General features: G+C 45.0%; 1 protein-coding gene across 1 annotated transcript; it reads right to left on the bottom strand.

Moving 5' to 3' along the window:
• Positions 1-695: 695 nt before the first annotated feature.
• LIX1L (limb and CNS expressed 1 like) lies at positions 696-20,293 on the bottom strand. The gene is made up of 6 exons (XM_038383085.2): positions 19,946-20,293; positions 13,204-13,367; positions 11,925-12,065; positions 9,290-9,385; positions 6,497-6,574; positions 696-6,282 (listed from the first exon to the last, which is right to left on the bottom strand). Exons 1-6 carry the CDS (start codon positions 20,229-20,231, stop codon positions 6,040-6,042), a joined length of 1,008 nt encoding a protein of 335 aa, XP_038239013.1. The 5' UTR covers positions 20,232-20,293; the 3' UTR covers positions 696-6,039.
• Positions 20,294-22,063: the final 1,770 nt, after the last annotated feature.

The raw sequence follows: 22,063 nt of genomic DNA, 5'->3' as shown, positions 1-22,063 counted from the left end.
TGGCAAGGCAGAGCCTGTGTGACATAAACAGGGCTCAACGGCTCTGTGCCAGGAAAGATGGGTCAAAAGAAATGCTGTTTGAATTGATACAATCAGACACCCTGCAGATACTCCAGCCAGCAGGGACTCATTAGCAAGTAGCCAAGGGGGATAAGGGAGTTAATCCAAGAGGCTTCAGATGCCCTGAGCACCCAGCACGGAGCATAAACAGCAGCAGAAAAGGAGCTCAGGGTGGCTGGAGGTAGCACAGGGCTGACAGGTGTTCTCTCCATCACTGTCCTCCTTTGGCCGCAGGAAAGCCATTCCTTCTGCAACATTTAGTGTTTTAAACGAAAGCCAAGCAGTCCAGGTGCTTCTGCTGACATTTGTTACAGCTCAGGCCAGCCTGGCTTAGACCCCAGAGTAACAGCCCGTAAACCAGGCAGAAGGAAGACTGGAATATTTAGTCTTTCCTACCCCATGGCTAGTCCATCTTTAATTGGTTACTAAAGTGGAGCAGGGGAAATGCCGGTTAAGAAGCCAGCAGTCCTCAGATCTTTGTACACTTTGGGGTGGAAATGGCAGACACACAAGCTATCTTTCATATGCATGCACTGCTGGTGCATCTGATGGGGTGGGGGGGGAATCTAGATCAAATTCTCACTGAAGAGAATGTCAATCTACCACCCCTCCCTAGGAAAGAAAGAGAAACCAGCTCCTCAAAAAAATTAATTTTATTGTATAAAATTATACATACAAATCACATGTGAAGTACTGAACATTATATGATACAATGGAACAAAGGCAGAGACAACATGTGAAAGGTGATTTATCTTACTGTAGTGTTTGATTTGGAATATACAGCATGAAGGCAGGAAAGAAGAGATACTGGATGCTTAGGAAGCCAGTATATTAATAATGCTGGTACTACGGATTAGATCAAAAGCCAAAATTTCCCCTTGAAGCTCATGGTGGATAGAGATTTCAAGACAACTTGTGATTAGAAGGCGGGGGTAGGAACACAGGAAAGACACTCAGACATTTGTTGCTATTTATACTAAAGCTATACTGGGTCCTGCCCAGGAAACCCTCTTCTCTAACCCCAGTAGAAAAAGGCACGAGGCAATGTCCCATAGCTCTGCATCAATTCTTGGAGTGTTTGCAAATGAGATGCCAGAGCTCTAGCTAGTTCACAGTATTAGACAGACTGCTAGCTTAGCAGAAACAGGTAAATCCTCTGGTGTGGCTCTACTTATAACAGATTTTATTATATAAATATAAAAAACTACCTCCACAACAGTCATGAAAGTGAGAGCCTGCCCAGACCTTTCCAAACTTCCCTTACCTTGGTTAAACTAGGGATGTTTAACTCGCCTGGAAGAAGATTCACCATGTGAATGGATGAGTAGAATTTGACATGGCTGATATACGTGAACATATCACCCTTTAAACAAACTACTATGTATGATATTTTTATATGCCTCTCCTATTGCAAAGAAATCCCATTAAAAAGAATTAGCCTTTGAGCACAGAAACCATGTAATCCTTATGTTTGTTTCAAAGGGTTGCTTGCAATTTTTTAACGGCACCAAAAAGCATCTGAAATGTATTCCTTATTATTCAGAGTATAACACTGTGCTGATGATTTGAGTAGAGTAAGGGTTTCTGGTTTTAGTGGAGAACCATTAACGTCTCACATAAGCAAATAAATACATCTTCAAAAGGTCCAAAATTAGCACTGAAATGGGGAGCAGACAGACCTTAAGAAACTTCCTGTGCTTGCTGGGAGCTGAAGTACCAGACTTCAGAAGGGGAAGAGTGATTATTCAGCTGTCAAAGGGAATACAGCCTATGTCTGCATAAGTGAGGAAATTTCTAATGCAATTTGACTTCTGCAGCACCACCCTGTGTCAGACAGTAAGGTTAACACTGATTCAGAAAAGCCATTTAAAAAAAAAACCCAAAACAGATGAACTGAAGTCTAGGTCCAGATTCTGCCCTGCACCAAACAATGTGGGAGGAAGGTGTCCAACTCAGGGAGCATCATTTCTGGAGATGCACACTTCGGGTTCCAATGCTGTGAACACCACCTCTCTCGAGGTCTTAAGCATTTGCAGGATTAGGTCCTTAGACAAGTCAGTGTCACATTATTTATTTTAACTCTCCACACAAGTGGAAATGTTAGAAGAAAGTTAAGACTCAATCATTTCCTTTCTCTAGAAACAGCATGAAGTGTCTCAGTAGCGGTCCAGAAACCAAGAAACCAACCTGTTTAAAAAAAATAAAAAACACCCCAAGAACTAAAAATACCATTTACAAATCAAGTTTATAAATGCATTAAACGTTAATACTATCAGGTAAAAAGGCTGCATATAAAATATATATACATATAAAACCATCAGACATAGGCTTGTTAGGCCTGGAATACAGCACTAGAAGGTCTGAGAATAATGCAGTTTCTTCTTGAGCTCCCTCTTGTGATAACATTGCTTCAATATCCACATGCTACTAGTTGAAACATCCTCTGCAAGAGGCTTCTTTTGAAAGATGGAGCGGGGTTGAGAGGTGGCAGGCTCCTGCTCCGGGGTGGGACCTCAGAGACCAGTTTCAATTAGTGAGACACTAAGAGCCAACATGAGAAGAGATCCACAAAGAGCCCAAAGCGGCAGAATACATTTTTTTAAAAGACAGCCTTTGACTGAAGATCCCACAAGAGATCCCATCAGCTCTTCTGGATTATACACTGAAAAGGCTTTTGAGGAAGATTATTTAGTGCATCAGCAAATCATTGCTTTGTTAGACTGCATTGGCTAGGAGACATGTGCTCTAGCTGGCTGTTTAACCTGAACTACACTAGTGAATCGAGAATATGAAATACTGTACAGAGTGCTCAACTGTTACCCCCCTTTTCCCCCCCACCGCCTGAGGCCTCCTGCCTCTTCAATGCTGACTAGAGGAAAAGGCTCATAAGCCAAGAGATAGTGATTGACATTTTGTGTGAATTACAAGCAAATCTATTGCACTGCACACTACATGTTGCAAATCAAATAGTATAGAAAATGTACCACGTGGATGTTTTACAAAACATTAGTTTTTCCCCTACTTTGTAAAGGAAGACTCTAAAATGACAAAGGCCTTGGATGACTGGCCTACAATCAAGCTTAAAACTGGTACCATTACAGTGCGGGCGTAGCTAACAGATACTTTCTGTACCATGGCATCCAGCTCCATCAATCCCTGTGTCATTTATGTCACCACAAAAATAGATTCAGACTTTGCTAGTGACGGCCCAATACTGTAACTTTTCCTTTACAAAACTAATCAGACACTAGCAAGCCCCCACAAAGCAGGATGCGAGATTAAAGAGTTCCACATCCTTGCAAATAAATGCCTTGCACAGCAGGCTTACAAAATCTACAAGTCACTAGATAAAAGGTAAAAAAGGTTTGGTAGTTATGATCTGAAAGATCAGACTAAAGAGTTATTGCCATAAACAGGAAACACTATAGAGTATGACTTCCTATTGGGAATATTACAAACTACGATTTTGTTTTTGTGCATTAATATTCAGTTTTAACTCCGCAGAACCAAATGATTCTGGATCTTTGATCAAAATGCAAGTTTGGGCTAAGGCCCCACAGCAAAATATGAAATATGGGCTCCCTAATGCCCATTAGATTTGTCACAGAGATGCAAAAAGATCAGAAATCCAGGGACTAGGATGGTCTGGGCTGGAATGACTTTCCATTTTTTTCCCCGGTGCAAGCAGTGAAATGTTTTCAGTTTGTAACCAGAGCAATTAATCCCTGGCTTGCATTGTACTGGCATTTATGTGCACAGGAGAACTTATCAGACTGGAATCATTTGAGGGCCGATAAGAAGGGGTGCCCAAGGTGTTAACAACCCCTTCCTTCCCCCTGTCCCCTCCAACAACTGTGTAGAAACCAACGATCACGTAGTTCTATGGTTGTGCTTTGATTACATCTTCAGTAAATATGGCCTGATAAAAACAGTGCTTGCAGCTGCCCCATCTCCACAAAGCTGCAGTTTTTCTGTCCATGACAGATATCCACAAACTATTTCTGAACATGAGGTTTCTACTTGGGCAGATTGGATAAACCCCCATAGATTTCTTTCAACTCTCTTAGGGCAGTTAGGTAGCTAAGAAACAGTTCACAACTGAGTGCCTAGCCTGTTAGGAAAGCTCAATGTAAATCCCTGGAACAAGCAGATCCTAGAGAGGAGTTGGGAATGCAGTTGTCGTCTCTTGATTGGGTTTCCCTTTTGTGCTGCTGTTCTGAAGCCAGCAATCCCCCCACCCCCCGCCATAAATCTGAACGATATAAACATCTGGGTATTTGAAAGGATGATTTTAAGCTACTTGCACTACAGGGCTAATATTTATACTAAGTGCAGGGCTCTATCAATTTTAAAAAATAGTGCATATATAGATTTACATTTCAGGAATCTTTTGTTCAAGCAACATTATAACAAACAGAGCAGTTCCAAAGTGGAGATTAAATGCAGCCCTTTGCAGCCTACTGCTACCTATTTTGCATGGGTAATCTAAACATTTTAGGGAGTAAAACCATGTAGGGAGACTGTTCTTAGCAACCTGAAGACGGATCTGACCTATATTATAAACTAGTTAGTGCACTATAGACTAGGTGCAGCCCTGTTTATAATTTGGTTCAGATCTCTCTACGCTGGTCAAAAGAAACAAAGTATAGTTGAGACTGAACCATAGGGTTTGGATCCAGATCTGACCTTCCACTGCTGGGGACCAGCTGGATCCAGGTTCTGCTTCAAGAGGTTAATACAGTTCTGGTTAACAAGGTAGTAAACACAGGGCCTTTGGTGATATGCCTGGAACAGTTCCCCCAGTGTTTCTGTTAGCCAGTTCTAAATATCTGGCAAGTGTTTATTTAAGTCTTCCTGAAAAAGGTTTAGTTCAACATCCTGTTCAAAAGCAACCCAGAGCCAGGTTGCTAGCATGGAGACAAACAGCAAGACACCAGACAGCGGTAGGATAGCCTCAGAACTCTGGCGTCCCCAGCCAACTGAGATGAGACTAACTTATGAAGATGCTTGACTTCTAGGAAAGTGTACTGTCCACTTCAGAGCACCACCTACTAGTCAGCCCATGGAACAGCATTCCAAGCTTATCCACCCGTGCAGGCTCGGGTCACGTCCCATAAAAGTTCAAAGGGGATTCAAGAGGGGGACTACAGAGCTCTTACGGCTAGGAGCTCTCTCTAGTACAGACTTAATTAAAAAGATGAGCCCAATTCCTTAATACCAAAGCCAATCCCTTAACCACCACCAGAGTCTTCTAATTTGGTATTAAGGAAGCAGTTTGAACGTACAGAAAGAGTCAGCTGGTGACGTACAAGAGAGAAAAGATCAAAGCAAAAAACAGATACAAACACCCATCTCATAACACTTTGTGGAGTTTTAAATATGATCTCAGATGCAGATGATAGCCTTGTAGACTGACCCCATATTTCTATAATGGCGCAAATCAAAATCCCAGATCCGAAACTCCATGCATGTGCTTTGAGGTGTTCTCCACTGGAGCATAAATTCTAGCACAAAGAGCAGAACATATTGCTAGATGCTGTGCTTTTCAAAAGGCAGAAGGGTTTGACCAAAAGCAGGAGGAAAGGCAGTTCTGCGTAACATGCCTTCTGGATCTCTTCAAATCCAGATCTCCCTGGGGAATTGCTACATTTCCATTGAATACGGTCATCTGTACAGTACCTGGGTTGGATGGAGGTCTTTCGAGTAGTGTTAACACTGAAAGGCTGCATTTTTTTTTAAAATGCACTTTTAAAAAGAAGGAATTCTTTAGCAGATAGGAAGCTGAAAAGTAATCTAAAGGCTAGTACTAAGTGTAAAAATTTGTACAGAAACTTTTAAAAACATCTTCTTAAAAAATGTGCAAATGGGCCATGACTCTGGAAAAAGAGGCAGCTATATGCCCTAAGTGATACGGTACAGATCCCTTCAATGTGGAATTGTTAGTAGGCATGGGGAAGCTGGACAGTTTGCGTGCAGAGTCTAGCAGTTGGAGGAGTGCATGCTCCCCAGCTGGCCAGCTGCCAGCATCAGGATGTCTTTCTTCTCCTTGTGGAAACGCAGCTCTTTCCCAGCCAGTCGGGCTTCATCCAGCTCCCTCTCCGTCGAGGACAGCTCTCTGGAAAGGGCTCCTGGGGTGCTCTGCTCCCTGTTCACCCAGTCCATGGCCATCTGGTTCCTTATATCATCATCCAGAGCACGGTGCGAATAGTGAGCCAGCACCTCCTAGTGGGAAGAAATATGACGGGAGCTTATGAATGGCGAGTCACTAAGAACACGCGCATTGGTTAGTAGCATCTGGCTCAGCTGCACACAACAGCATGATGGGAAACGAATGACGGGTCTGGATGAGCATCGAAGCAAAAGGTCCAAGAATCCCTTAGGCACCTCCAGTGCTGTTGCCAAAGCAGCACTCAACCAGTGCCCAGGCCGGCCTTACCTGTCGCGAGCATTGCCTCTCTCGCATAGCTTTGAGACTGCCATTCCAATGCAACAGCTGGAAGACTGTCATCAGCTCCTGCAAGGGGAAATGGCAGTCAGCTTCGAAGGGCAAGAATGTCAACAGAAGGACAGCAATGAATGTACACAGGCAAAAGGCTTCTCTAGTGTACAGCTGAGAGCCCTCAGGAGGCAGTGTTCCCTAGTGGGGAGGGCACCGGACTGGGACACAGGAGATCTACTGAAACCTTGGGCAAGTCACTTCACCTGCTGGTGCCTCAGTTTCCCCCTCTGTAAAATAAGGATGATACTGACCTCCTCTGTAAAGTGCTTAGAGATCAGCAGCTAAGAAGTACTAGGCTACAGCTGGTAAGAGGTACGGACTATTATTAAAAAAGACAGACCAAGGTGGAGAAGATACACAGGAGTGAATTAGTCCTTCCTTCCACTTACATTTTTGCTCATCTAGTTACTAAGCCCACAGCAGGGAGGGCTTAGTGGTTAGAGCAGAGGACTGGGAGCCAGGATTCCAGGGTTATATTTCCAGCTCACCATATGGTATTTACAGACTGGTTCTATTCTCTTATCTGCAACCTTGGGCAAGTGGCTTTATCTTTCTAGATCTTTTCCCTCATCCATAAGTTAATCACCTCACAGGGAACTGAAGCTTCAGGAAAAGTCTGTGAAGTGCTTTGAGCTCCTTGAGCGAAACAGGCTAGAAGCCATTACTGTTACTTACATTACAAGCTTCACAGGGCAAGGACTGTGTTATGGGTTTGTAGAGCACCTACCACGTGGACTCTAGACTCTGATAGGACCCTTCAGCACTACGGCAATATAAATAAATTAGCTGGCTTACTTAAAGTTGAGGCCATGCTGATAAAGTCCTACAGTACAGAGAGATGAAAAGGGCCATTCATAGAACAACTATTTAAAAAGGACATATGTTATTGTATGGGCTGATCTATCAGCCAAGGGCAATGCCCATGCCTTGCATAGCTAGACAGAAGACCACTCCCAATGATGGGATGGGAAAGATCCTTCAGACTGCTGATCCTTTGTGATACCTCTTGTGCCATAACATCCTCTGTTTGTGCTTCCCTATGACATTTTCATCCCTGGAGCTATTGCACCAGACGCTGGTCGGTGATAGTGCAGATCTCGGTTGTAATGGAAACCGGGCAATCGTTTCTCTGATGGCCACACAAACCTCATTCCATAAACTCCCACAAAAAAACAGACTTCCCACAGACAATGCAACCAGAGGAATATACAGGATGTGGCGTCAGTTTCTGTAAACAGGGCTATTAATATAAACACTTCTAACCTCCGCCTACGGACTGTTACCATTCAAGGGAGAGCAGCAGGGCAAAAAGTCAGCGTCAGGAAAGTTTGCCTACAGCAGAGAGTTCCAAATAAAAAACTAAGTTACGAGCTTAAGGCGCCTGCCTACATGCATGAAGCTGCCAAGCTCCTTTGAGTATCTGGCAACTGAAAGCAGGGTCTATTTCTCCCCTTCTGAGAATCAAATTCCTGAATCTGGACAAATCAGCTACTAGTAGGGAACGTGCAAAGTCCCTGTTTCAAGTTTCCGGTGACAGTAATAGCTGTACTTCCATAAAGGGCCTTCCCCCCAAGGTTCTCAAAGCACTTGAAAAACAATGAAACCTCAAAATACCCAAGAGGCAGATGCCCCCATCAAACAGAGAAGGGTACATGTGGAAAGATGTGGAAATCAGTCAGATGCAGAATTGGGAACAGAGTCCAAATTCTGTGTGCCCAGTGCTCTAGCCATTAGACAAACCTCCCTCCCAATGGCAGGGAGTAAAACCCTGGCTCCCAAAGCACTGTCTAATCATTTGTCACTCCGAACTGCAGTGTAAAGGTGCAACTATGAGGTGAGGGGATGTCTACACTGGAGCTGGAGATGTAATTTCCAGCTTAGGCGATGTACGTTATAGTAGCTCTGATTAAGCTAGCACATAGCAGCATAGCCACGACGGTGGGACAAGCTACAGTCCCAACAGAGACCCTAGGTACGTACTCGGGCAGCTAGCCTGACCAACCAGTGCCACTGTGGCTACACAGCTATTCTTAGCATGTTGAGTCAACCGCAGCTAGCGAGCACACATCTACCGGAGCTGGAGATTCCACCTGCCAGTGCAGACGTACCCAAGGTAACCAACTAAGATGATCTCAATGATTTCAAGACTTCAGAATCCCTAGTTCTATACACTTACATAGTGCCTGTCATCCAAATACCTTCAGATGCTTTAAAATGGGAATAGCTAGCCCACTTACCTTCACAGAGAGGGGAAAATGACAACAGGTGAAACGACTTGCCCAAGGTCACACAGCAAATCAGTGGAAGAGCTGGGAATAGAACCCAGAACTCCTAGTCCTCAAATCACTAGACTATGTTGCTTCTTGCATTACCAATATATTCCAGTACTGAAGGCACTAGATCACATGATGCATGCACAACCCCTTCCATAATATTGGTCTATGCGAGCGTCTCAAGAGATGTTTTAATCAGAGGGGAGCCCAAAACAGAACCCTGTATAATCCAAATATCCTTGAACTTTCGAAGGCTTGAAAAATCCTGGTCTGGATTCTGTGGCTGGAGCTCCTATCTAGCAGTAAGCGTATAGCAACACCAAATATATAGCAGCACATGCCTTCTGAATGCACAGACCTAGTACATTCTGTAGCACTGAATGATGTAACTAGAAGATTTTTTTTAAAACCCACTTTAAATCAGGACTGGAGTGGGGAATCAAGTTCTGGATAGTACCTGAAACTCTAACATTGATTTTCCCTTGTTGGATTCCAGCATGAAACGGAAAGCACCAATTCCAGTGTTCGGGTTATCGGCTTCTTCTCTATTACCCTGCAACCAAGAGTACTATTAAAGAATTACACCCCTAAACAGGTTTCAGAATAGCAACCGTGTTAGTCTGTATTCGCAAAAGAAAAGGAGGACTTGTGGCACATTAGAGACTAACAAATTTATTTGAGCATAAGCTTTCGTGAGCTACAGCTCACTTCATCGGATGCATTCAGATTCAACCCCTAAACAGAAAAGTGCAACCACCCAGCTGGCACGCTGCTAAGCAGTGTTCCCACATGGCTCTGCTGCTATTAGTCAAGAGACATTTTCAGGCTCCACAGACTTTGTTTGTACTCTGATGAGGCAAACTTTAACCACCTTGAATGTTTCACAGATTCTGCAAACATGGAAGAGATTTTGAATTCCTCCAACTTCCACTAAACAGTATGCTCTTGCGAGGAAATGTCCCAGGACAGAAGCTATCAGGACAAGACAAAAGCCAATGATTTGTCTCCATCTTGGAGAAACATTATGATACTTTACAGCAGCCATATCTAGATGACAAGTGCTCAGAGGTGCTTTGGAATTAACGGGATTCAGGTGGACACAACATGAAACCTGAGATTTGAGCAGGGAATCAAGGAATATCCAGAAGATCTAATATCTGTGACCTGATGCTCTGGGCAGATTTCTTCATGCATACTTCCACAGACTTCTGTCTAGTGTGTGAACTATGATGGCTTATATTTTCATGAATCATAGAAATGTAGGGGTGGAAGAGACCTCAAGAGGCCATTTAGTTCATTCCCTTGTGCTGAGGCAGGATTAAGTAGATCTAGATCATCCCTTGTCCAACCTGTTCTCCAAAGCCTCCAATTTTATCTAGTGTGAGGAACCAGTGACCATTTTAACGTCTTTTGGACCACCAGGATCATCACTGAAGTCCGGCAATACCAGCTTTCCAAGAAATTCATGGCAGTATTTTCCTAGCTTCAGTAGTTGATGAGGTATCAGGTCTCAGAGGTCACACACTTGCATGCCTGTTGTATCTTGTACTTGTTGACTAGCATATTAACCAGCCCCCCTTAGGATCTCTGCAAATTTTGACCCAGATTTCAATGCAAACTGTTTCATGCTCTTGGCACAAGACAGAGGGCTGAATTTGACTCCCAAGTCCCTTCCAGCCCTACATTTATATGATCAGATGCTATCTTTCGATAACATTTAGGATTGTAAGATTGTTTTAAGGTTCACACAGTAGTTTGGGTTCCATTAGGTGTTGTCTGATGCACAGTAAAAACTCATTCTGACAAAGTATGATTTTGGCACTAGGAAGTTTAACATGCCTACCACCGAGTATTTAAACAGGTACGGCTTTGTAATGCATCTGGCTTAAATAACAAGGCTGCGCACAATAACAGGCTGATCAGAGAAGCTCCACACCCCAAGAGTTCATCAGGCTTGAATACTGTAGGCTCAGTAACGGAAAGGAGCGGATCTTGTTCCAGGCCTGGTGGGCACCAGGAAGTCAGACACCTTTTTTGAAACAGCAAGGTGCGATTAACTATTACATTTTGAAGGGGGCAGTGCCTTGTAAAGTCCTATCAATATTTCCCCTTCCCACCTCCCCATTCCCCCCCCCCTGCATGCACTTAGAGAAACGTTTTTGATGCTTTCTGTCCTAGTTATTCTTGTTTTTCAGAGGCTATCCCTATAAAAGTACATAGCATCCCAGATAGGTGGCTACGTTACATGGATTATAACATCTATGGCAGAGAACCATGTAATAAACCATGTAATAAAATGCTCCTGGTTTTTAAATCACATGCTCCACTTTTGTGTCATCAAGCCCTATTACCATGAATTATAGGGGAAGATTTTCAAAAGCTCTAAGGGATTTAGAGCACAAATTCCCTTGAAAGTCAATGGAGTTGCTCCCTTAGGAGCCTTTGACAATCCCATCCTGCAGGCATTCCAAGTAATACCACATGGAACCACTATACTCCAGCAAGTTGTTATACCTATATCTTCTGCAAGAAAAAAAACAAGAGACGATCTAGCCAACCTTTCTTGGGTTACTGGAAGTATCCAGACATGGGCAGGCATTGAAGCAAGCCAGTCTTTCATTTTAGCTTACATAAAAGCAGTTCTATACAAGAGAGACATTTTTATATTTAAAAGAAACTTGGCCAGAATTGTAGGAAAAGGTGTGAAGTGCTTCTCCTGGAAGTGGAATAAGTTTGGAGTTAACAGGCCCTCAACAGTGGGCATGCTGAAAACATTAAGGGCTAAATGCTGCTCTCCGATATACCAGTCCAAAGTAAGTCTGCTGATCTAACTGGGTACAGATTTGACCCCAAGTGCAGGGCTGAGAGGATAGATGGAGAAGGGAGTTTGAATCCAGTTTGAGAGAAAACAAGAATTAGAGTAATAGTTTATTTTTATTTTTAGTATTTCTATATCATTCCAAGAATCACTGGAAAACCTGCTATAAGGGTTTCCAGATGCAAAAGAAATTTCCCTTCCCATAGATTTATGAAACTTTCCAATCAGCCTGTCTCTACCAACTCCAAACAGTCAAGACATTCAAAGCCCTTACGTTGAAAGACGCCAAGGCTTCCGAGACACTCTTCTCAATGAACTCATCCGTGATCCTCCGGGAGGGGTGCTCGTTAAAGACAGAATTCATTAGCGCAATCTTCGCAGCGCTCCTCCTGGCTTCCGCCTTGGTCGGACAGAACTGGGGATAGACGTACAAGCCATCAGAACAGAAAAGCAGAGACGGCTTAGATCAGTTAAGGCAGACACACTCCAAAGTTCTCCCTACATATACGAAATGGCTGTTAGGTGGCAGTTGTTGTGGAGTGCTGGAAAGCTATTTTCCCAGACATCCTGAAGTCATTAGGAGTGTGTTTTAAACCACAGCAAGCCCAGCCATACCGAATGCAAAAATTAAACTGGAAATTGAAGTCAGCACATACTATGTGGACATGGAAATACCACCAACTGGATTGCCAACAAAGTTAATTACTTAAAACCCAAACACAGCCATCCTTCTCTAAACACGAGGGCTGCTCTGCAGGATGGGGAGGCAGCTCAGCTGCTGGAATTGTTTCTTTTGGATGCCTTCCTCAAACCAAGACTAGAGCATAACTCTGCCTTAAGCCACTGCAGTAAAGGAACCCGAAATGCAATCAGGACCCTGTGTGATTTTTGGACTTTAATCTTTAATCTTTCTGGTTAAGTATTTGGATTGGACCTTTTCCTTTGTAACAAAGGAAAGGCAGCGGCTATTGATCAAGCCTTATTATTATTTGGCTGCCAAACTTTTCTGAGCATCTTGGGAAGAGACACTGGGTCGAAATCAGAGCTGTATTAGGGACTGCAACTCTATTGAAGTTCGTTGTCTCTAGAATTCACACTGTAACTGTACTCAGCTACTTAACCCTATGAAGAATAAGGCATTTAACTTAAAGCAAATATTGCTAAACAACAGTTACGCTAACACTTGCCAATTGCCTTAGACGCCATGTATGCGACCTCACTATTTGCAGAAACCCTATTAATTCCCTGCAGTGAGTGTAAGGACTATGTAATCCTGGGGTAACATATCTACAGCAAATCTCAAGCTAAAGACAACCACTGCACTTACCATGCAGAACTAAAGTGGGCTGGATTTATCCCTCTACTATGGGTCTGGATCCATCTGTGTTTTGGGGCTTCCAGAAAATCTCCAGCACCCACCCCTCACAGGGAGGAATTTTGATTCCATTAAGAATGGGGACTTGAGGGCATTGATAGACTCCCCCCAGTCAGCTCTATAGAGAATGAGCTGTGTAGCTAGAGCCACTCAAGTCTCTGTAGCCATGTGGTCCTACCTGGAAGCTGCCAAAGCAGCTCCCCCCAGGCAAGGTGACATAGCAGACATAAGGGGGGCTGTTGGAAGGGACCATCTCATACACCACCAGGGCTCCGTTTTTCAGATCAGCACCACGTGACTGCTTCATCTGCCAGAACTCCTGAAGAGCTTCCACAACGTTCACTGAAGATATAGAAGTCAGGGGAAAAAAAAAGTTAAGGATGGATATCAGAGAGAAAAATGGTATTTTCATACCGCAAAAATTGAGCGCAGGAAACTGAGCCTGAGAAACTGATTTTACTGCTCACCACTTGTGATTGCTGGTCTACAGAAATGAAGAGTCATTTGCACATTAACACACTTTGCGCTGTACCAATACGACAGCAGGGTTCCTCCCCATGGAGCTAACAGTCCAATTCTGAGAATGGTCAACTTCAAGCAGAATTGTAGGTGCTCAGCACTGCTAGACCCAGGTTCTAATCTTGAGACACAACAGTAAACACACAGCGAGCGAGTTAAAAGGCAAGGCTTTAGGCAGTGAAATTTTCCTTTCACTCACACCCATAGAAAGCTGGTGGGGTGGGAGGTGGGAAGGTGGTAAGACTGAAAAGCTCTTGGAAGAGTATTTTAAAGAAGGGATCAGAGTTAATGAGGGAAGAAACCAGAAATGTCTTTTTCCTAAAGGCAGTCTGCATTGGTAGTGATGTGTTTGTCCCTTGCTTGGGCCGATCAGCTGGGCTGTCAGTGTCAGGAATCGGACTGGATGTGATTCTTCAGACATTTAAGACCACAAAAGATTCTGTAGTGTTCAAGTGGCACTGTGCAGCAGGTGGCAGGGCTAATGAGAGCCAATAATAACCTCACTGACCTGCCCTGGCACTAAGATGCCCAATAGAAATTACCTACCCTTAAGTCAGACATTTCATGTCCAGTTTGAGAAGGTCACTGTTTTATGGAGCTGCACAGAAGGCTCATTCAGAAAAGGCGTGGGCTGCCCAAATCAATCCTTACCTAATTCCACTGACATTTGGGTGGGAACATTTAGCTGCCATATCAACTGTCTGCTACCACAGAGCAGAATGGAGAGGCCTCATTTAAAAATCATGACTTGTCTTTCGGAATGGGAGGAGATATAATTGAATGGTGAATCACATACTAAAACCAGGAATATCATTTTTAGTAGAAGTGGGTTTTTTTCCCCCAATTCATGTCAGGAAACCAGAATCCAAAGCTTTAACCCTAGCTTACTTTGGCAATTATGGTCCTTTCAGGATAAGAGCCAGTCTTTTAGATGTTCCTTAAACAAGTAGAACATTTGCCATACTACACTCAAGCAGATATCCTGCCTGTACCTGAGGACAATACCACAATGCTTCAGAGAAGGCAAAAATCCCACTATGCACCCAACTAACTGTGCAGGGATGCACATGGCAGAAAGATTGCTCCTGGCCACAAGCTTATCACCACAGAGGTTAGGAAGCATGAGATTCAATTACTTTTATCTTTGTTTTAGAGTAGCAGCCGTGTTAGTCTGTATTTGCAAAAAGAAAAGGAGGACTTGTGGCACCTTAGAGACTAACAAATTTATTTGAGCATAAGCTTTCATGAGCTACATCCGATGAAGTGAGCTGTAGCTCACGAAAGCTTATGCTCAAATAAATTTGTTAGTCTCTAAGGTGCCACAAGTACTCCTTTTCTTATCTTTGTATACGTGCAGGAATTACAAACATTAGTCATCAACATTATCCAGGATTCCCTGCAGATCTGAATTTCACATGCTGTGAGGGAAGAAGCATTTCCTTTTATTTATTCTAAATTTATCTGCCGTTAACATTAAAGCAATTCCTCCTGCCACTGGAGGGATCCCACAGCTTCCATCAAAATCTTAAATTTGAAATTTCCCTCTAAGCTACTTTCTGCACTAAATAATTCTAGGTTTTTGCGATACCTAGTTCTAGGAAAATCCTCTCCTAACCCATCTTCATTACCCTTCTCTGGGCCTTTTCCAACCGCAGTTATGACTTTGAAATGAAGCAATGTACAAAATGAATTAGAGTAACATTTTGCGAACAAAAGAATGCTACTGGAAAGAAAAGTTAGAACACAATAGGCCCTTCCATGCGGAATCCTGCTAGAGAGTTATTCCAGTTTCTTTTACAGAAAGAAAAAACCAGCAAGATGACTCCCCTGCTTACAGAAATCCCTCCATGGGAAAGTGACACACAAGAGTAGCACGCTAGGTACTTCAAGCTATCCAGCTAAACATTTTATTAGCCCACACACTGCACTGTAAGTAACACTTTAGGTTTTCATCCATGCAGTTTTCAGGATAAGAGAACTAGCTTTATCTTATTGCCTCTAAGGTTATTAGTTTCATTAGCTCCCTGTAGAATGGAACCAACAGGATAGTTACCACAAGTTTCTCACTAAAACATTTTACCCGCCTGCCTCAGATGCAATGTTTCAGGGAGTTAGTTAATAACGAGCACTTGGCTTGGATCACTTTCAAGTTTGGGGTATGGATTTTTCCTTAAACACACAACATGGGGGCAGTTTTAAACTCAAGATTCACAGGGAAATGTGCACAATCTATGTGGTTCCTGGCCAGCGCTATAGCACACCAGCCTGAGCATGGAATTCAAACATAGGCAAGCAGATTCCCTTTCTATTGACAAGATAAATCATGCATATAATCCCCCACGGGGAGCCAGAGCCTATGCCTTATTCAACAAACAGTTTGACACCCTATTTGGCACAGGGCAACTGAATCTTTGCAGCTATTACCGAATACCAGCAACTTCACAAATGAAAAACTGAAACTAAGCTACATCAAGCAGCATGAAAAGGCTGAAATCACCCCCCCTTGTTATTATGAATACTCAAAACAATAAAAAGTTTATTAATTTAGTTAAGACAAGAAACTGGATGCCGAGCGCCTAAGTGGAGGTAACGAGACACTGTTTAGCTAGTGCATGGGACTTAAGTTTTCAGTGTGAGACAAGCTCCTTTCTTTGTTGCACACTGCTTATTTGTTTTGCAGGGTGCTTTGTTAGCAACTGAAGCATTTAGGTTTGGCAGCTGAGGAATATCCAAGAGGTTCTCTCTCAAGGACTGAAATCAATGCTTCCAGCCCAACAGAGAACGGGGTCAATTTAAAAAGAGAGAAGAGAGAGTTAAACAAGTAACTGGAACTCTGCAAAGATACTTTAAAGAAAAAAACTGCAAGAGAAACCCAGCAAGCCTGGTTGCTGTGAATGGGAAAAAAAGACTTAAAAAAAAAAAAGAATCATATCAGAGCAAATTAGGAGATTTTTGGTATTTCTTGAATATGCATAGAGAATATTCCTATCTGTCTTTTCCCTTTCGGCATAGTTACGACTGAATAGCGCTATAAAGGCCACTCCACCATGCATATTTATCAGGTAATAAGTGCTTAGCCAGTGGAGTGATCTTTCAGCCAGTCAGAGGCAAAGGGCATTTGTTCACAGCTTAATACAGATTCTGCGGGGGAAGACAACTTCCATCTTGTATTTGTTCTGGGTAGCAAGCTTCAGCTCTTTGCCTGACTAGAGTTCTCAAAATATATCATTGATTCACCACCATCCTCCCAAAGAGGCTGTGCCTGAAATGGGTGGATTCATATCATTCAGAGTTCTGTTGCTGTCATGTGAATTAACAGGAGAAGGAGTGGGGAGATGGGAAAAATCAAAAGCCACAAGGAAAGAGGACTGGAGGTTCTGATCCAAAGAGGATGTAAAATAACATCTGTGTTGCAAGCCAGAAGCTGGATGTGTATTTTGGCTGTGACCCTTTGAGAAACAACTGAAGTTGTTGAATATTGAGTTGTCCAATTTTCCATTAAAACTGTTTTGAGCAGGCCCAGCCCTGCTCATAACATCTGATGAGTAGATTCACCACTGAAAAGTGTAATTAAGATCAGCTTTTTGAAGATTCCTAGTGGCAGCCAGAATACTACAGGAAAAGTAGTCATTTGAGACTCTGCTTGACTGGGAGAAAGGGCCAACTGAATCAAATGGTACATTAATTTAGTGCGGAAATGACATGTAGTGATTAGAGCAAGGGACCAAGTTAAGACTTGCTGTAGGACCTTGGAGGGCTGTTTTCCATCTATGCCTCAGTTTCCCTATCTCTAACCAGGGATGTCACCAGGAGGTTGCCAGGTTTATTTTAGTATTTAAAGTGCCCTAAGAGCCTATTGCACTAGTAGTGATAGAGCACATACATGGCTCTTTACATCCTTAGGACATGTTCCCACACCCAGTAGAGTTTATAGTGTAAATGAGAATGTGAAGCAAAGCAGAACACTTGGGGTTTGAGAAGATACAAGAGTCTTGAAATGAAAAAGGAAGAAGATTGTTGGGATTTGAGAAAGGATTTGAGAGAACAAAGGGGCTGCGAAGCAGATGATGTATCAACTTCCATCTTGCATACAAGACACCAGTATTTAGCCAAAGGAATTTTAACATATTTGAGAACAGCAGACACTGGGTCAACATGCTCTAACACTGACACCAGCAGCAAGAGGTCCAATCAAAATCCCTTTTCAGCATTTATGACAGTCACCCATGGGGGAACGGGAAATGCCAAGCACACATGCACCCCATCCAGAGAAAAGCACTGAATCTACAGAACACTGCATGGAGCAAAAGCGTTTCTCCCTTTTCCAAACTTAACCAATAGAAAAGCAGCAGTTCCCACTTAGCTTTGCTACTTAAAGCCAGGACACGAAGAGATGTAGCCCAGTCACACATAGATAGAGTGCTTTGGCCATCAGTCACATCAATTGTTTATTGCCTTGGAGCATAGACCCTGGTCCCTGTATTGTGTACATGATAGCACATCTGACTCGCATATTAAATAAGGAAGAGTAAGTGATTCCACATGGTGCTGAAATGTTTCTGAGCCAGAAGAGCAGCAGTTCCATTGCGTTCAAGTCACATAATGTCTGCCAAGCATTTACCAGTTAGGATGTGTACAACTGCATCTACTGGACCTGCCGTCATAACCGGAACTTGGGAACTCAAAACAGTTGCAAAGCATCTCCAGATGGGTGGGGAGACGGATACTTTCCACCTTTGTGCCAGTAAAAACTGAGGTTTAATCATCTTTACTGCTTCCACGTGTCTTAAGAGGACCAGATGGGATGTGTAGGACACTCAGATCTGAGGCTTCCCTGGAGTGCTCTCATATGAATTGGGAGCATCTGAGGCAATACTTGGAGACCTCAGGATGGAGCGTGGTGTAGTTAACACTCCCAAAGCAGCCCACTCCAGCGCAGACATACAGTCTGAGGAGCTAGTCACTTCCTCCACTCACTGTTGTGGTGAAAAGAATCGCCTGTAGCTGCAGGTAAGCTGAGCAGGGAGAGGGATCTCATGGAAAATACAATCACTTAGAATGCATGCGTGGGGGTGGGAAGAAAGGAAACCATTGGTATGCCCAGCAAAACACCCTTCATAGCTGCCTTGTGGGTGTGAAAGAGCCTTTTGTTGGGCACTAAACAGGGAGTAAAGGTCTCATACACATGCTCAGGACACAACTATTAACACACACACACACACACACACACACACACCCCCACACCCCCTTTCTCCTCTGACAGGGAGATTAGCAACTGGTGTACATTTATGCAGGCAAGTTAAGAAGCACCATGAATCTGAAACCTACTTATCTTCAAACATAGTAAAGAATTGTTTCAGATCCTACACCTAACACAACACCCCACACCTCCAACACTCCTGCCCCCCTGCCAGTCTTATATTGACATTTACATATGTTTTCCAGGCCTAAGTTTTCAAAGATTAGTGATTTCAATTGACCAACCTGACACACATTAAAGGGACTTGATTTTCAGATAGCAGATGGCTCAGCACGGGTGTGAAACATAGGCCGTTTTAGGTGTCTCAGATTGCACCCAGGCAAACCCCAGATGAAAACAAAGGACCAAGCAGGGGGAAAGATTGCAACTGACATGATGTGAAGCACTATCAACTGCAGAAGGTGAAACAGAATGATCAGCTGTTTGCCACAAGAGCTGTCCCTTACAAGTGACCCTTAAGATCAGGATAACAAGAGAAAGGTTGTTTTTTTTTAAAAAAGGTACATTATAAGAGAAGAGCAAACACATTAGCAATGTCTTCTGGTCACTCCCAATCCCCTAGTTTGCCTCTGTCACATACATCCCTGAGTGTAAGGGGATCCCCAGGAGCCCCCAGTTAGAAGTCAGGATGGAGTAGCAGGTCTCCGTCCTCACCTTTACTATATCCCCGAGTACAGGGAGTCCCCACTCGGAAAGGGCAGCAGGGTGGGGGGTCTCCCAGCTCCCCCCTCTCACTCCAACAGTCACACGGCTTGTGGGGGACCCAGTCCCCAGAGACAAGGGGGCCCTGCAGTGTGGGGCAGGGGATCCACTTCCCTGATCCCTGTGATGGGACTGGGGATCCCCAGTGTGTGTGTGTGTGTGCCATGGGGGGGAAGGACTATTAGGGACCCCACTCCTTGGGGCGGGGGCGGTCCCAGCCCCCCAGGGTGGGGGGAGATCTCAGATGGGGAGTCCCACTCGCCGCAGCAGAGACCTCCCCGCCCCAGCCCTGAGGCAGGGTCTCCATGGCCGGTATGGGTGGGTGTGGGGGGGGGTCCCCAGCCCCCCGCCCGGCGGCAGCGCTCCGTGCCAGGGCCCTGCCCGCCCGGGCTGTGGGGGGGGGTGGGGGGAGTCTCGCACGGCGGCTCCCCTCACTCACCTCGGCCGTAGCCCTGCGTGTGCTTGGCGAAGCTGCGCACCACCGCCTCCACCGCCTCGCGCAGCACGGCCGGGGGCCCCGCTCCGCCCGGCGAGGCCCCCGGGCCCGGCAGCCCCGGAGGAGGCGGCGGCGGCCCCAGCCCCGGAGGCGCCGCCGGCAGCGGGGGAGGAGCGGGGGGCGGAGGGGCCGAGGCAGCCACCGCGGGGGCCCCGGTCACCCCGGGGCGCAGGGAGCGCAGCGTCCCCACCCCGGGCTGCAGCCGCTGGGCGCGCACCGCCTCCATCATCGTCGCCGCCGCCGGTCGGCCTCCGTACCCTGCCCTGACGGAGCCGAGGAGGGGGCTGCGCCGCCCCAGGGCTGCCACTCACCAGGCGGGGAGAGGGGTGGGCGGGCCCTACGGGACGGAGAAGCCAATCGCAGCGCAGAGCCCCCCGAAAGAGGCGGAGGATTAGAGGAAACTGTCCAATCACAGAGCTGGTTACACAGGAGTGGGCGGGGACTGAAAGTGAGCTGTCCAATCAGAGCTCGTCAGCCAGGGACGAAGAAGGAGAGAGGGTGGCCGAATCAAAAAAGAGTGTTCCCAAGAGAGGGAGGGGTTTGAAGGCGATATACCCAATCACCGCCCGGATGGCTAACGATGACTGAGGAGGGAACGAATCAAGAGGCAGATGATCAATTGAGGGGGCGGGGATTTCTCTAGTTGCCCAACCAGCTGCCTGGCTAGATGAAAGTGGGCGGGGAATGAAAAAAATCTAGCCAATTAAATTACGCCTCACTGAAAAAAAGACAAGGAGTACTTGTGGCACCTTAGAGACTAACAAATTTATTAGAGCATAAGCTTTCGTGAGCTACAGCTCACTTCATCGGATGCATTTGGACATGATAATATTCTAATCACAGCCCAAGTTGTGTTGTCAGGGGGCGGGGACTATGGGATTTAGCCAATCAGAACCCGTCTATCTCCTGCTGGAGAAGGACAGTCATGTTCCACCGCAATGGATCCTGGGAGTGTGGCCAAGTGCAAGGAAGTCTGGGAGTTTGGCCAAGTGCTAAGAATTTTGGGAGTGTGGCCACGGATTCTGGGAAAGTGTGGCACAGGGCAAAGGGTTCAAGGAGCCAGGAGTCCTGGGTTCTATTCCAGGCTTTGGTTATTGAGGGGGGGATGATTAGGATGGTCCCCAACACATCATGGTAGGGAGCACTCATTGGCTCTTCCCTTCTTCCCACTCACCCTCCCTCACTATCTGCCATCTCATTGGCCCCCCTTAATTTATGCCTACCCATGATCAATCCCCAGCAAATGACAGGTTTCAGAGTAGCAGCCGTGTTAGTCTGTGTTCGCAAAAAGAAAAGGAGGACTTGTGGCACCTTAGAGACTAACAAATTTATTAGAGCATAAGGATGCATCCGATGAAGTAAGCTGTAGCTCACGAAAGCTTATGCTCTAATAAATTTGTTAGTCTCTAAGGTGCCACAAGTACTCCTTTTCTTTTTGCGAATACAGACTAACACGGCTGCTACTCTGAAACCTGTCATTTATATGAAAGACACTGTAGAAAATACAATGGTCTTTTATTAAAGTGTATTATTAGGGGCCTTTGGAGTCTCAGAGAGATAGAGTCTGGAACAAATAGCCTTTATTCAGGGCTTGTAATTAGATATAGTACAGTGGAGTGAGCAGAAAGAATTAAGAATTGTTGTCTCTCTGCACTATGCTCTGGGTATCCCTTTTGTTCCGCAGGAGTTGACAGTTGAAGCAAGCGAGGGCACCCACTGGCTCTCCTGCGTTCTCACCACTGTGAATGGTTACTCAGCACATTTTTAAATCAGAGCCCCTCAGCAGCAGCATGAAAGTGACAGAAAGAGGCTTTGTGTGAAGGGGCGGAAGATGGTCAGTAAAGTGGCACACAGATTTTATTATGGTTGGCTTTACGTGACGACTGAGAACAGGTGGCAACTGGACAGACAGTCCTGAAAACATACTCCTTTTGGGAGGGAACATTGTGTAGGGGTTAAAGCAAAGGGCCTGTGAATCAGGGTTCCTATTCCCAGTTTGAGGGGGGGAGTTAGTCTAGTTGCGAGAGCAGGGGACTGGGACTCAGAACTCCTGGGTTCTAT

The sequence above is a fragment of the Dermochelys coriacea genome, chromosome 24 (genome assembly GCF_009764565.3).
Source record: "Dermochelys coriacea isolate rDerCor1 chromosome 24, rDerCor1.pri.v4, whole genome shotgun sequence".
NCBI classification, from domain to species: Eukaryota; Metazoa; Chordata; order Testudines; family Dermochelyidae; genus Dermochelys; species Dermochelys coriacea.
Note: the sequence above shows the minus strand (reverse complement) of the source record. Positions and strands in the feature narration are given on the sequence as shown.

Bases quoted from the DNA above. Each gene is read 5' to 3' on its own strand.
- LIX1L (XM_038383085.2), bottom strand. From the start codon at position 20,231: ATGATGGAGGCGGTGCGCGCCCAGCGGCTGCAGCCCGGGGTGGGGACG. The intron at 6,575-9,289 runs GTACTATCCAGA...TTCCCCTTGCAG, and splicing joins AATCAATGTTAGAGTTTCAG to GAGCTGATGACAGTCTTCCA. The intron at 6,283-6,496 runs GTAAGGCCGGCC...TCTTCCCACTAG, and splicing joins AGAGGCAATGCTCGCGACAG to GAGGTGCTGGCTCACTATTC.